Source organism: Tauraco erythrolophus, chromosome 21 (assembly GCF_009769465.1).
Source record: "Tauraco erythrolophus isolate bTauEry1 chromosome 21, bTauEry1.pri, whole genome shotgun sequence".
Lineage (NCBI taxonomy): Eukaryota > Metazoa > Chordata > Aves > Musophagiformes > Musophagidae > Tauraco > Tauraco erythrolophus.
Genome location: NC_141485.1, coordinates 3955530 through 3967942, shown reverse-complemented (window position 1 = coordinate 3967942; position 12413 = coordinate 3955530). Strand labels below are relative to the sequence as shown.

Here is a 12413-nt window from a genome sequence, read left to right as displayed (position 1 = left end):
GCTAAAGTGGGTGCAGACCCTAACTTTCCGGTCGGGCTAAGGGAACCTTACCTGTTGCCACTTCTTTCTCAGCTCTTAGCTGCTTTAGCATCAAAACGGCCTGAATGCAGTTTTCTATGGGAACATAACTTAGTAAGGAACTTGTTTCTTCACCTTTAAAGTTGTGAGTTCCCTCCCCTTCCCCACTGTGCAGTAATCAGATGAAAATAACGGGAAGTATTTTCCCAGAGAAAAAAATTGACAGGTAAGAAAGAATGTGGAGGCGGAAATCCAGTTGATGCTTTGTGGTGATGTGCAAAAATAAGCGTGGTTCGCTCTCTTGCAGAGAACCTACCAGGTCATTTGGTTACAGATAGCCAGAGCTGTCATTCGTCTCAATTTCGATCGTGAGACTGTTTTCTCTAGAACCATCTCCTGGCAATTTCTGGAAAAAGGTAACAGAGAAAAATCTGGAATTCTGCATTCAACAGATACAAAAATGTTATCCTATAGCATTCATGTCCAGTTTGAAGGTGTGAGTTGGAAAGAAGAGGAATTCTAAGTAGAGCAGGAGATAAATTGCTTGTGTGGCTCCAGGCAGCAGAGAAAGGATCAGGTAATCCAAGTTCTTTAGATGAATGGCGTGATGTATCTTCTGTACTCGAAATGACTTCTACAGCGCCATAGCCTCTGTAACACGCTAGTGTTTGAGTCCGCGTAGCAGGACTTGTAATGAAGAATATCAGGCCAAAAATTATTCCTGTGTTGTTGGAAAGTGAGGTCTTGACAATGTGGTGGTGGAAAACACCAGTGCCTGGTTTTTACAGACATTGTACTGCCTGCACTGAGGGAGTTGTAACCAGGAGAGTTTCAGAAAACACGCTGTGTATACAGGGATGTAGAATGGAGAAGGAGACGCTGGGATCAGACGTGAGACGCTGTCGTGGTGATGGCTGTGAAGAGGGAGGTGGTAGCAAAGCACAGGCAAATTTTTATTGCGTAGCAAAATCCACAGCTGTAGCTCTGCTTCCCTGTTGAGCTTCTAAGTGCAAAGGTCCGTGTCCTCTCTGGATTTTGGTATTCAGAATGTCACTGGGATGGGGTAGCATCTGCCTGTCCTTAAGCTGCTGAATAACCCCTCCAGGCCCAAGTGCACAATGAGTTTGGGGACCAAAGGGAATAACTTCAGATACCATGAAAGTCCATCTGGATGTTATGTGCATTAGTTTATCGTGTGCTTTGATGAAAATAAGACAGGGAGGTTTCTTACTTTACCCAGATGTTTGTTTTCTGTGTTGACAGAGCAGCGTAGTGTGGAGAGCATCCACTTTTGGGAGCATGGCTTACATTGGTGGGTAGTGTGGTGTAGCAGCTCAGAAACACTTGGTAGACTGGATTTAGCTGGACACGGCTTTTCCATGTATTCCAAAACTCCTCTGAGGTGTGGGTCACCTTCAGGTGCCACATCAGCCCTGGACCTGCTTTTAAAGAGGAGAGCACAGCCCCCGGGGTGAACTTTGTCAGTGGTGGTTTGGAAACTCGGGACCCTGTTCTTGAGCTGTACTTAACGCGTGTTCGTGCAAGTGTGATGGTGTGGAATTGTGCTGAAATGATTTGGGAGACTAAAAATGCAGCAGGAAGGAAAGCTCGAGTTTGTGTGGTTTGGGTTTTTTGTTGTTTTGTTTTGGTTTTTTACTTATTTATTAGCTCAGAACAGAACGTCCTTAATCTTTGGTACTTGCCCTGGAAAACCAGATCCTGAAACAATCCCAGAGTGACAGAGGATGCCAAAGTCAGGTAGGCATCACTCCAGAGTTGTTAAGAGCAGCGCAGTCTTCTCATTAAACATGTTGGTTTCAGACTACAGTATTTAGAAGATGTGTCTTAAATACATGTCACAATTCTCCCCTAAACATTGCCCCAAGATATACTTGTTGCATAACAGGAGGCAGAACTCAGCCCCGAGGTGTGTGGGGTTTCAAACGGACAGAACTGTTCTTTGGGGAAGCTATTGCATCATTGCTCGCTTCGCAGTTTCGTGTACCTTGCTCCTGAAACATCTGGTGCTGGCCACTGTTGGACACAGGACGCTGGAAGAACACGGACCCTGGATTGCTCCGACAACACTCTTCCAATGAATTCGTTTGCAGGAGATTTAAGAGAAGATTATTTTAAGTTGGAATCATTAATTGTCCCTAGTTAGAAATGCAATGACCCTTACACTATGGTTTTAGGATAAAGCACCTGATTTTTATAAAGCAAACTTAATTATGTACCTCTTAAAAATATTTTAATTGGTAGAGATACCTTTTAAATTATTTATGTTCCAACATTTGCAAAGCTCTGATTAGCTCTGTGCAAGTGTTCTGATGTCTGTGACGTTTCCCACTCCCCCCTTCTAATTTTCAGTTTGTCTTTTACTTTATTGGTAATAAATGATCTGAAAACCATCCTATAGGGAAGTCTCTTTATTTTTCATTCAAAGCTTTTTGGTGTTTATTATGGTATTTACTTAGAAATAAATACATAATATTTCCTGCCAATCCCAGCTCCCCTCTCGTTTCTCTTATATGTTGCTATTGTTTACATGTTCTAGGAAGGCATTTCCTATATAAAACTGTCTGTATTAAAAAAACCCACAACACCAAATGTTGTGGTTTTATCAGTTTAGTAAGACATTGAAAAAGTGCCTTGAAGACAGCTGAAAATCCTCTCCAGTGTGTATTTGAATCGTTCATCTGGTATAGTTTTATTTTTAAAGAGAGTTTCTGGTATGGATTTCAGCATATCGTACGAGTGAAGCACTTATCCTCTTCAAATACAACATGTATTTAACCAGACAGGAGTTCCTTTTTAATTTTGGTTTAAAATGTACATTAGTAAATATAGCATAAAATAAGACTAGAAAGCATTATGCATTAAACTTTATAAAAACAAAATAGATGGTCAAACTATTGTTTTGAGAGAAATGCTGTAGTGTTTTTCTGGGTACTTAATCTGTTCTCTAAGCCCTTCCGAATGTGCAGGCGTGCTGATTTTGTTACTATCTCTGGCAGAGTATAAATAGATGCAATTGAATGTCAGTTAATTAATTCATAATGGGATTTTTTGCTTACTTTTTATTGTTCATCTGGTTATCTGCTTGCAAAAGCTCTAGATTTGAGTGTAATGGCATTATTGGAATCTAGGGAGCTTTGAAGCGGTTCTAAAGCACGCCGCTGCTCCTGCGGAAGTCTGTGCAAGCATTTGAGTACCGTGCAGTGTCTAAAGTATTAAACTAGAGAAAAGCCATGTATAAACATCAATTGCTGTTTAAAAGACTGTGCATTCAAAAAGCCATTAAGAAAAAACTTTAAAAATCAGAACAGTATCTTTCAGGAGATTCTTCAGGAAAAAGTTTCTCTCCTTTCAGATGTGCCATCTAACTTCCACGTGCTTCCTTTAGTGTGCCCCGAGCTGTTTTCTGTTACTTTAATATTGTAGTAGCACTCCGTGTGAAAGGTAGACTCCCCTATTTCAACTTCTCATAGTAAAGGAACAAGGCAGCCTACTGCTTGATGTGTTTTTTTTAATTAATATTGGCCAAATGGGCTTCTAGTTAGTAGATGCCACGACAAGGGTAGCCCTGTTGTTACAGATGTGCTCCATTTTCCTTGTGTGTGTGCTGTGCTGCTCCAGAATGTCAAATGTGAGGGTCTGATACAATGAATGTTTATAACAAAATGAAATACTGTACTTAAGAATTATGTCACAAGCCAGGAGATGAGAGCTGGATCCCAGTTCTGATTTTGCACCTTGCTCAGTTTCAAATGCGAGGTAAGTTTGTGTGCCCACAAATCATTTTAGCTCTGACAAGGTCTCCGGTCATTCAGCTGCCCACACTCACTTTCCCCACCTGCCACAAGGACTGGTTTCACAATGTCTGTAAATACTTGAAAATACTCAGATGTAACGTAATGAGTATTATTTTGAAATCAACTAATAGCAATAACCAGGGATACTCCAGGACAAATAGGCAGTATGGAAAGGAGCACTTTAAATTGCTGAAGTAGTCAGAGTTGCATCCATATTTTAGCTAACAGATTGGTTTGTTTGTTTTTAAAATGTAAATGTCCTGTTGTCCGTGCAGATATAAAACAGTGAGCGATCAGTGCTCAGCTACAGAACTTGAGAGATTTTGGGTGACACCGCTGGTTGCAGCTCGGAGGCTCTGCTAGCTCGTTCAGCACTCAGGACCAGCTCCCACTTGCTCCTCCAGAAAATAACCACAGCAATCTTCTTCGCACGCTGTGCGATGGCTGTTTGTGCCTGACGCCCTGCGGTGCGGTAACGGGGAACGCCTGGCAGTCGGGCACGGCTCAGCGGGCAAATGTTGCTGGATATACATTTCGTACCGTTTCCTTCTGTTCATCTTGTAGACACGCAGCCTTTCTTCCTCTGCTACAGGATCTTCCAGAATCCCGTCCCACCGCAGGCTTTCATTAAGCTGAGCAGAAAGACCTTGATCTGTTTGACTACAGTCCTCCTCGGTGGAAGTTGATACTACAGCCTTGTTTATTTCTGCATCCTTCTGATTCTCTTCTATGTTATTTTGGGCTGAGTCAAGGTTGCTCCCAGGACTTGGGATTTCAGGTGATGGAGGGGAGCGGGCTGGCTGCTTTCTGGTTTTGTGGTGGTGTTTATCTGTTAAAACGATGAACAATGATTTTTAGAAAAAAATGTATGCCTTGCCTCTCAGGCTTTCCTGCTTATTTCATAAAGAGGCTGATAAGTTCTTGCTGTGCCTTTACGTGCCCATTAATAAGAAACCAAATCTATAAGGAAATATTAATGGCCTAAATCTTATTTTTAAGTGGGAAATACATATTTACCTGATTGGCTAACATAACAATTCTCACACCTGTAAAATGTATTTATTGAAGCTATTAATGCATTAATAGCACTTCTACACTGGTGTGAAGTTCACTGTGCCTAACGCAATTTAGGCAGGAAATTGATTCTTAGTTGTTGGGGACTTTTTTTAAGCTGTTATCCATTAATACAGCAAGCAATGTGATTTTTTTTTTTTTTTTAATAGTACAATTTCTGGAAACCTTCAGGCACCTTTTGTACTCAGATACTGGAAGTGAATGGCTTTCCTTTACATGGAAGATTTTTTTTGAAATTAACCTCCCCTTTCTGTAGCTGTAACAGCAACTCAGCCCCACTAATGGGAAGTTAGATCAGTGCCGTGACTCATACCCGTGGAATGGCAAATATTTAAACAACTATACTGTAGCTTACCAAAAGAAAACCACTAAATATTTACAACATCCCCAATCTTAGGCAGTTTATGAAATTTCCCACTTCTTGACAGACGTCTTATGCCTCCTACTGCTTATGCCGTGTAGTTACATGTACTCAGCCTTTGGATACATTTGCAGGTATGTCTGAAACTGTGTATGAACAGGCTACAGGTGCAATGAAAGGTTTTGAAGTGGCACAGGTGATTTCCGAGGGAAGGCTGGTTTTTTCTCTTGCTGGCACTTGTCCCGCAGGACGGAGGGCGAGCTGAACACCACATCCCCTGGCCGACACGGACGGGCATCCCCTGGCCGACACGGACGGGTGAACCCGAGCTGCCATCCTGCTGGTACCCACACTCCGGCCGCTCGTCCCTTCGTGTCTGTGCGGTGTTGGTTGCACAAACATGCGACGTCGAGCAGGGGTCACGTACCAGCCTGGTGCACGTGCGCCTTCACCCGATGACCAAGTTCCCTCCCCACCCCTGCCCGGACGCTGCGTGGGGCATTTTGGGGACAGATTTGGCTTCATGGGGAACAATGGCCTTTGCCCGCGCCCGCTGCAGCCGCCAGCCCGTCTCACCTGCCCGCACGGTGGTGGTGATGGTGGTGGTGGTGGCACTCTTGTGCGGCAGCTGCTGCTTCTTTCTCCGCGGTGGCTTCGTGCCAGGGGCCCGTGGTGGAGGAGGGCACGGGCAGCCCCTCGCCCCCTGCCTGTCTGCGCCACGCTCCTGCCCACGGGGCCCTTCAGCGAGCTGGGCACGGCCTCCCAGGGCTGCCCTCGAGCCTGGTGGGGAGTAAGGGAGGGGGGTCAGCAGCCTCAGCCCAGCCTCTCCCCTTCTCCATGATCCTCCCTCCACCTTCATTCCCTTCAGTGCATTCCTCCTCCATCTCTCCTTTCCTCAGCACCTCAGTTCCCCTCGGTGCCTTCGCCCTCCATGTCCCCTCAGGTTTTTCCCTTCCATCTCCTCTCTCCTTTATACCTTCCTCCTCCATCTCCCCTCAGCTTTTTCCCTCAGGTTTCACCCTCCATCTCTCCTCCGCTCAGTGCTTTCCCTCTCCATCTCCCCCCAGCGCCTTCCTTTCCACCTCACCTTCCCCCTTCCGCTCTCCTCCCCTCAGCACCTTCCCCTCCATCTCACCGCCGCCTTTCCCCTTCCCTTTCCCCCCAGCGCCAGGTCTCCAAGGCAGCCCTGGTGCAGCCGCATGCCTGGGCCTGCCCGCTTGGCGGGGAGCCCAGTGCCATTGCTCTGCGTGAGCAGCCCTGCCCAGTTTGCTCCTCTGCGTGTGTTGGTATCGGGGCTTCCCCGGGGTAATATGGCCACAGAAAGTGTTGGCTTGCCCGAGGTAGCACAGCCCTGGCAGCAAGTGAGGCATTGCAGGGCGGTGAGGTTGGCAGCGCAGTGCTGCTGGAGAGGGAAACATCAAACTCGAATCCGTCGCAGGGAGAGCAGTTATCGGGGTCCTTCCCACCACTTCCCGGCACCTCAGCCCTGTAAATGAAGGTGCTGAAGGAAATTCCCCTCCCCTCTGCCTTTCCCCACGTCAAAGCAGGAGAGGCGCGCATGAAACAGCTTCTGCAGTGGCAACAGCAGCTCTCCTGAGTGTTCCGGGGCTGGTGCGATGCCCGGATCTCCTGCACTGTGGTGGTGAACGTTTTAACAGCCCCACCGTCGAGGGAGATGTGTGCACCCCACTCGGAGGTGAGCCTGGACAAAAAGCACTCGCGGGAACTCTGGCAATAGTTGCTGAAGCAACGTGCTGCTTATTTGTTGTCCTCTCCCTAGAGATAACGTGAGGTTTAATCCTGCTTTGGTTGCTTTCTCCCATCCCTCCCTGCCTGCCTCTTTCCTTCTCTCCCCATCTATTTAGACGTGAAACTCGGCGGACGCTTGCGGTTGCGTTCAGACAGGTTGCGATGAAATCAGGCTCCCGGGAGGCTGCTCCCACGGTGGATCCCGGGGCTGCAGGCAGCACTTCTCCAACTGCTGCTAATGGGCTGATTTCAGAGTGCCAACAGCAGGGCTTTCGCACTCGTGGTTGTTACTAATGCTGTGCAGCAGCCAGCGGGTCTCCAAAGCTTGCGTGTGGATGAAAGGGATGGTGACACAGGGCAAAAAGGCAAGAAAAATGGGAACAGCAGTGATAGGATGTAAATCATCCATTCAGACTCAAAAGTGAGTGTAATGTTTTTGGAGAAGAGCTAACAGAAGGGGATTACTTGTAGCTAGTGGTAATTGTCATTAATTTTATTATGATAAAACCTCACTTGCCAGCCAAAATTGGAGCCCAGTGGAAGCAGCTGGCTTGAGCTACATACAGAGAAAATAATCTTCTGACAGCTCCTCCCTGGAGTACCAGGACAGGTAGGACCAGCGTCCGCCTGGCTAACCTGCCCCTTCTGCTGCTGCTGCAGTTGGCTGGGTGGTGAGGTGCTCTCCGGCCACAGATAATTTTATTCTGAAGAGGTCTTGTCCCCAGACAAATCTCTTACCCTCTTACTGCTTGCTGTCACTTTCCTCTTTGTCCCTCTTTTTGGTTTAGACTGAAAGTCTTAAACTCTGCTGTGCCCAGCGCAGCCAGACTCCGCTCTCAGTGGGTGTTCTACCTGTAATTACTAAGAACAAACTTTCCACAATCCTCTGAAGGTTTCGCTGTGTCTTGGAGGCATATATCTTCTGAAAATAAACATATAATGAATTCATAAAGTATAAGTCTAATTTGTAAACCCTTGCCAGGAAGGATAATTGCATTCAAGCAGTAGATCTAATCTATATGTGTAAGGGTTGTTAGATTTACCTTTCAATTTGCTTGAGTATTCCTACTGTCCTGTAATTTTAGCTCGAGTGTAAAATTAAGTAAAGGTACCATTGTACTGGATTCCTTTGGTGACACAGAGGTGTTATGATGACCCTCCCCATTCAGTATAAAATCTGAGTAATGGAACAGGCAGGTACCTCTGAGAGGAGATTTGTGAACATGCTTTGATTGATTGGAAAAATTAGTAATTTTATAAGCAATTATATAGATCTGGTGACATGAGGAAGGAAAATTACAGGCCTTAAATTCAAAGCCCAGCCTAAACTGGTGTCAGAAAGTGGATCTTCACAGTTGTAATGTATGTGTGCTTTTATCAGGGTATCAAAGAAATGCCCAAACCTCAAATATATAACCCCTGGCTGCTGGGTTCTAACTCAAATGGCTTTTATTTTGGGGGGGAAGTTTGTTGGCACACTTTTTGACTTCAAATGCAACTACACTGAGAATTCCTCTAGATTTCTCCGTGGAACCAGTTTACTCCAAAATGTGCGTCATTTTCCTGTGCCATAGATGCACTGAAAGTGCGTATAGACCTACTGCACTGGGCTACTAAGGAAGACTTCTCGTGAAATGTTATAGTCAATGCTGTAGGCTCACCTTGAACAAGGAAAAAGAGAATGAGACCCGAGACTTGTTTGTGCAAGCAAAAAGAGCAGCAGCTCAGAATGGGGAGTTCATCTTTAAAACAGGTAAAAAAGCAGCTTAATTTGCTATGAAGCATAAATATTCTTTAAATGTTTCCTTTCTCTTTTATATTCTTGAGCAGGTGTGCTCTATAGGCAAGTTTGGGGTTTTTTTTTGTTCAGATTAGGGACTGAATCATTGGCCTTTTTATCGAGGAACAATAATTACAGGGACAAATACAAATTGAATCACTGAGGACCAAATAGTAGAGGATCGCAATCAGAGTAACAGCTTGGAGAACAATCCTGGCCTTCTTGCTGCGAATTGTAAAGCAGTTACGCTGAGCGGGAGCGGTCGGGGTGATGGGAAGGGAGTGCCAAACGCCTCCTTGCCAATTTTGAGCCTGTGTCCCTAGGAAATGGTCTTTCAGAGATAAGCAAGCAGCCAATTCGGCCTTTGGTTATTCTATGTGTTTAAAATTGCTCGTGATTAATGCTATTATTTGTGTATTAAAACACTAATTGTCCACCTCAAATTCTTGTGTCAAGTGTGGAAGGGACAGGTGATGGGAATCCTCACCTGAAGGAGCCCATGGTCTAACAAACGGCAGCCAAACGGCGGGAAGCAGACCAGCAGTGCAGCGCCTCGGCTCCGATTGCCCGGCAGGACGCGGCTGAGAACGGGCGCCCAGGCCCCTGGTTCCCAGTCCAGCATCCAAACTGGGAATCATTTCCTGTAGCCCTCCGGGATTGTGACAGTTAGGATTGTTTTGCTGTACAATAGGGCTGCTTTTCAGCATCTGTAGTTCTTCTGGAGGACACCTTCATGCCCACGAGTTTGACATCTCTCTGAAAATGGTGATCTTTATTTTTCATTTCTTAAGAAATGTGCCTGCCCGAGGGTGATGCAAGAAAGGCTGCTCCCTGGCGCGCGATTATGGGCTGTGCTGAAAGGATACTGGATCAGCTTGGGGCATCTGTGGTGCCACTGTCAGCGCCGCTGAGGCCTGCAGGAGAAGGTTGCTATCCGTTTACAGTCCTTGTCATGTGTATATTTAAAATCTCTGGCAGCTGTGATCTAGTGAATAATTCAGTGAAACCCATCATGGATAAAAGAGAGATTTTGAAGGGTTCTTCGGGTGGAAGTGCCTACTTTCTGAGAAATGAGTGTATTAAAAATTGACTTCATGCTATCAAGATAAAACTCAGATTTAGCCTTTTTAAATTTTTAATGTAATGTCATATTTATTCTCTGTGACTTCGAGCTATCAAGGCCCAGCCTCGCAGTCTGACTCCGAAGCACCTGTGGTTCTGTGGGGAACCTGATGAGCAAATTCAACAGCAGAACAGATACAGCCTCCAAGATGTGTGTTGTTTCCTGTGCCTATTGCTCCTGCCAGTACAGCTGGTTAAATAAGGTAATTTATCTTTTTCCTGAAGTTGGCTGAACACGTGTTTGATTTATTTATATTATCGACTGTGTGGAGGGCTACCCTGGTGCGAAATGTCATCTTCAAGTGCTTTCTTCCACAGAAATACAGGCTCTGTATTAATGCAAACCCTGCTTCCTCAGATGTATTTTTCAAAACTTGCCTATATCAAAAAGCAAAATATATGTACTCAGACTTCAACTCGATTTAGATAAAAGGTGGCTTAGGGTGCTTAAGCTTATCCTGTGAGGTCTTGTGGACATATAGAACTGATGGGGCGGGCAGGGCCACTGGGTTTCTCAAGAGCAGGCTCTGAATAGGCAGTAAAATCACAGACTGAGGGTTTATTTTCTCTTCTGTCTCTTTTTCTTCTCTCTTTTTCTTTCTCTCCCTTCCTGTCACATGGCAAATTTACTCGCTGCATCCACCGAACGTTAAGACAGTAATGAGCCCTAATTTCTGGGTGCTGGAATGTGCACCTCTGGGTGCAAAGGAATAATGTTTTCCTGTGATTTTCTATTGACTCACCATGCGATCCCAGGCTGCTGCTTCACCAAGTGCTTTGCTCCCCCCCTCCCCACCTCCCTGTGCTGCCTGGGACAGCAATTAGCGTTTTTACAGCTCTCCAAGAGAGACACGTTTTATTATGATGAAGTGTGAGGGAGTGGGCTACAAGGAATCGTTGAAAGCAGAAAAAAAGCCGTGCCAGCGCCTTGGTCCCCCCCTCACTGTGCACTGAGTTGGGTGGGTGGGTTTATCTTGGCGCACCGGGTCCACGCTGTTGGGTCCATGCCATACCTGGTTTGCAACCCTTCCTGCAGACTGAGCTTTTGCAGACAAGGGGAGCCCGCTCTCCCACAGCAGTCCCAGGAGAAATAGCTTCCCAGAAAAAAAAAAAAAAAAGTGAGATCAAATTTTGCTGCTGATCCCAGGTGACCTTCTGTAGCTGGTCACTCTTCCTAGGATCACTCTGCAGATTTGGGTCCTTAATTTTTCAAAGTTCAGGCTCCCTGTGGTTATCCTGGGCCCAGCAGGTCACCTTGGTTTGCTTTGGGATGCTCTTGTATTGTTTTTTCCCTGCAAAAATCATTGTTGTGGTGGGGTCGGTTTTTGCTGTGAGTTTGTTTGTTCGTTTCCTGGGCTTTTTTTTGTTTGTTTGTTTGTTTGTTTTTTTCTGCATTTTGGGTTTTGAGGCATTTGTTTTGTTTGGGTGGGTTTGCGTTTTGATTTAGTTTAGTTTTTTTTTTGTTGTTCTGGGGGTTTTTTTTGGGTTGTTTTGGTATCAGATTTCCTTGTTTGTAGTTCGGTTGGTTTGGTTTTTTTTTTTGCTGTGGGTTTTTATTCTGCTCTGGGGCTCATAGCGCGGCCGGTCCCAGCTCGCACCGCTCCGCGCCGGGCCTTGGCGGCGGCCGGCGCTCCCGGGGCGGGTGCGGCGCGGCGCCGCCAGGGGGCGCCCGGGCCCGCGGGGGGCGCCGGCGGGGCGGGGGGGCGCGGGGGCCGGAGGAGGCGGCGGTTGCGCGGCGCAGGTGCGCTCCGTTTCCGCCTTGTGCCCGGGGAGAGGCGGCTCCGCGCCGCGTCCCGGCGTGGCCGAGCCGGCCGGGAGTTTTGCCGGGGCAGCGGGGCCGGGCAGGTGGGTGCGCGGGGAGGACGCCGCGGCGGGGGGGAGCGGGCGGTGCGGCTGCGTGCCGGGAGCGCGCACGGGCGGTTCGTGCGGAGTTTCAAGCGGAGTTGCAGGAGTTGGTGGGTGTTGGCTGCCTGGAAACGTGCTGGGAAACCGCCGTGTCCGGGGCGCGTGGGGTACGGCCCCGGCATCTGCCGAGCTGGGAGAGGGGGAGCAGCTTTTGGGGGGGCCTGGGGCACCCAGACCGGGAGCTCCGCTGGTAGGAGAGTCTTACCTAAGATGCTGCTGAAAGCAGACTGGAAATAGAGCAAAGTGAAATGCACAAGGCTGAATTTAGGTGGAACTCAGCCTCCTGAAGGTCACTGGATGTAAGGGACAGAGGTGGGGGAAACAAGCCAGAAGTGGGAGGCTGAAAGCTGCGTGCTCCGTTGAAAAATCATCAGCCCCAACAGATATGTTGGGCTTGTGTATGTCATGCTGTATGCGTTATGGGAGCAACCATGTACATCCTGCAAAGGGTGGCTTGTCACAGTCCTTTTGGGTGCTGTGACGGGGCAATGTGTGCCTCTGTATGTACAAGGAAGAATGACATGCTGTGCCCGCCCCCAGGGTTCTTAGTCTGCTGCAGCTTGGGTCAGGTACTCCCCAGGGCCGGGTC

At 47.2% G+C, this 12413-nt stretch overlaps 1 protein-coding gene across 1 annotated transcript; it reads right to left on the bottom strand.

Moving 5' to 3' along the window:
- Positions 1-4201: 4201 nt before the first annotated feature.
- LIAT1 (ligand of ATE1) lies at positions 4202-6398 on the bottom strand. The gene is made up of 3 exons (XM_086624864.1): positions 6356-6398; positions 5845-6048; positions 4202-4662 (listed from the first exon to the last, which is right to left on the bottom strand). The coding sequence occupies exons 1-3, from the start codon at positions 6396-6398 to the stop codon at positions 4202-4204; spliced, it is 708 nt and encodes a 235-aa protein (XP_086480990.1).
- Between the last annotated feature and the right edge of the window lie 6015 nt (positions 6399-12413).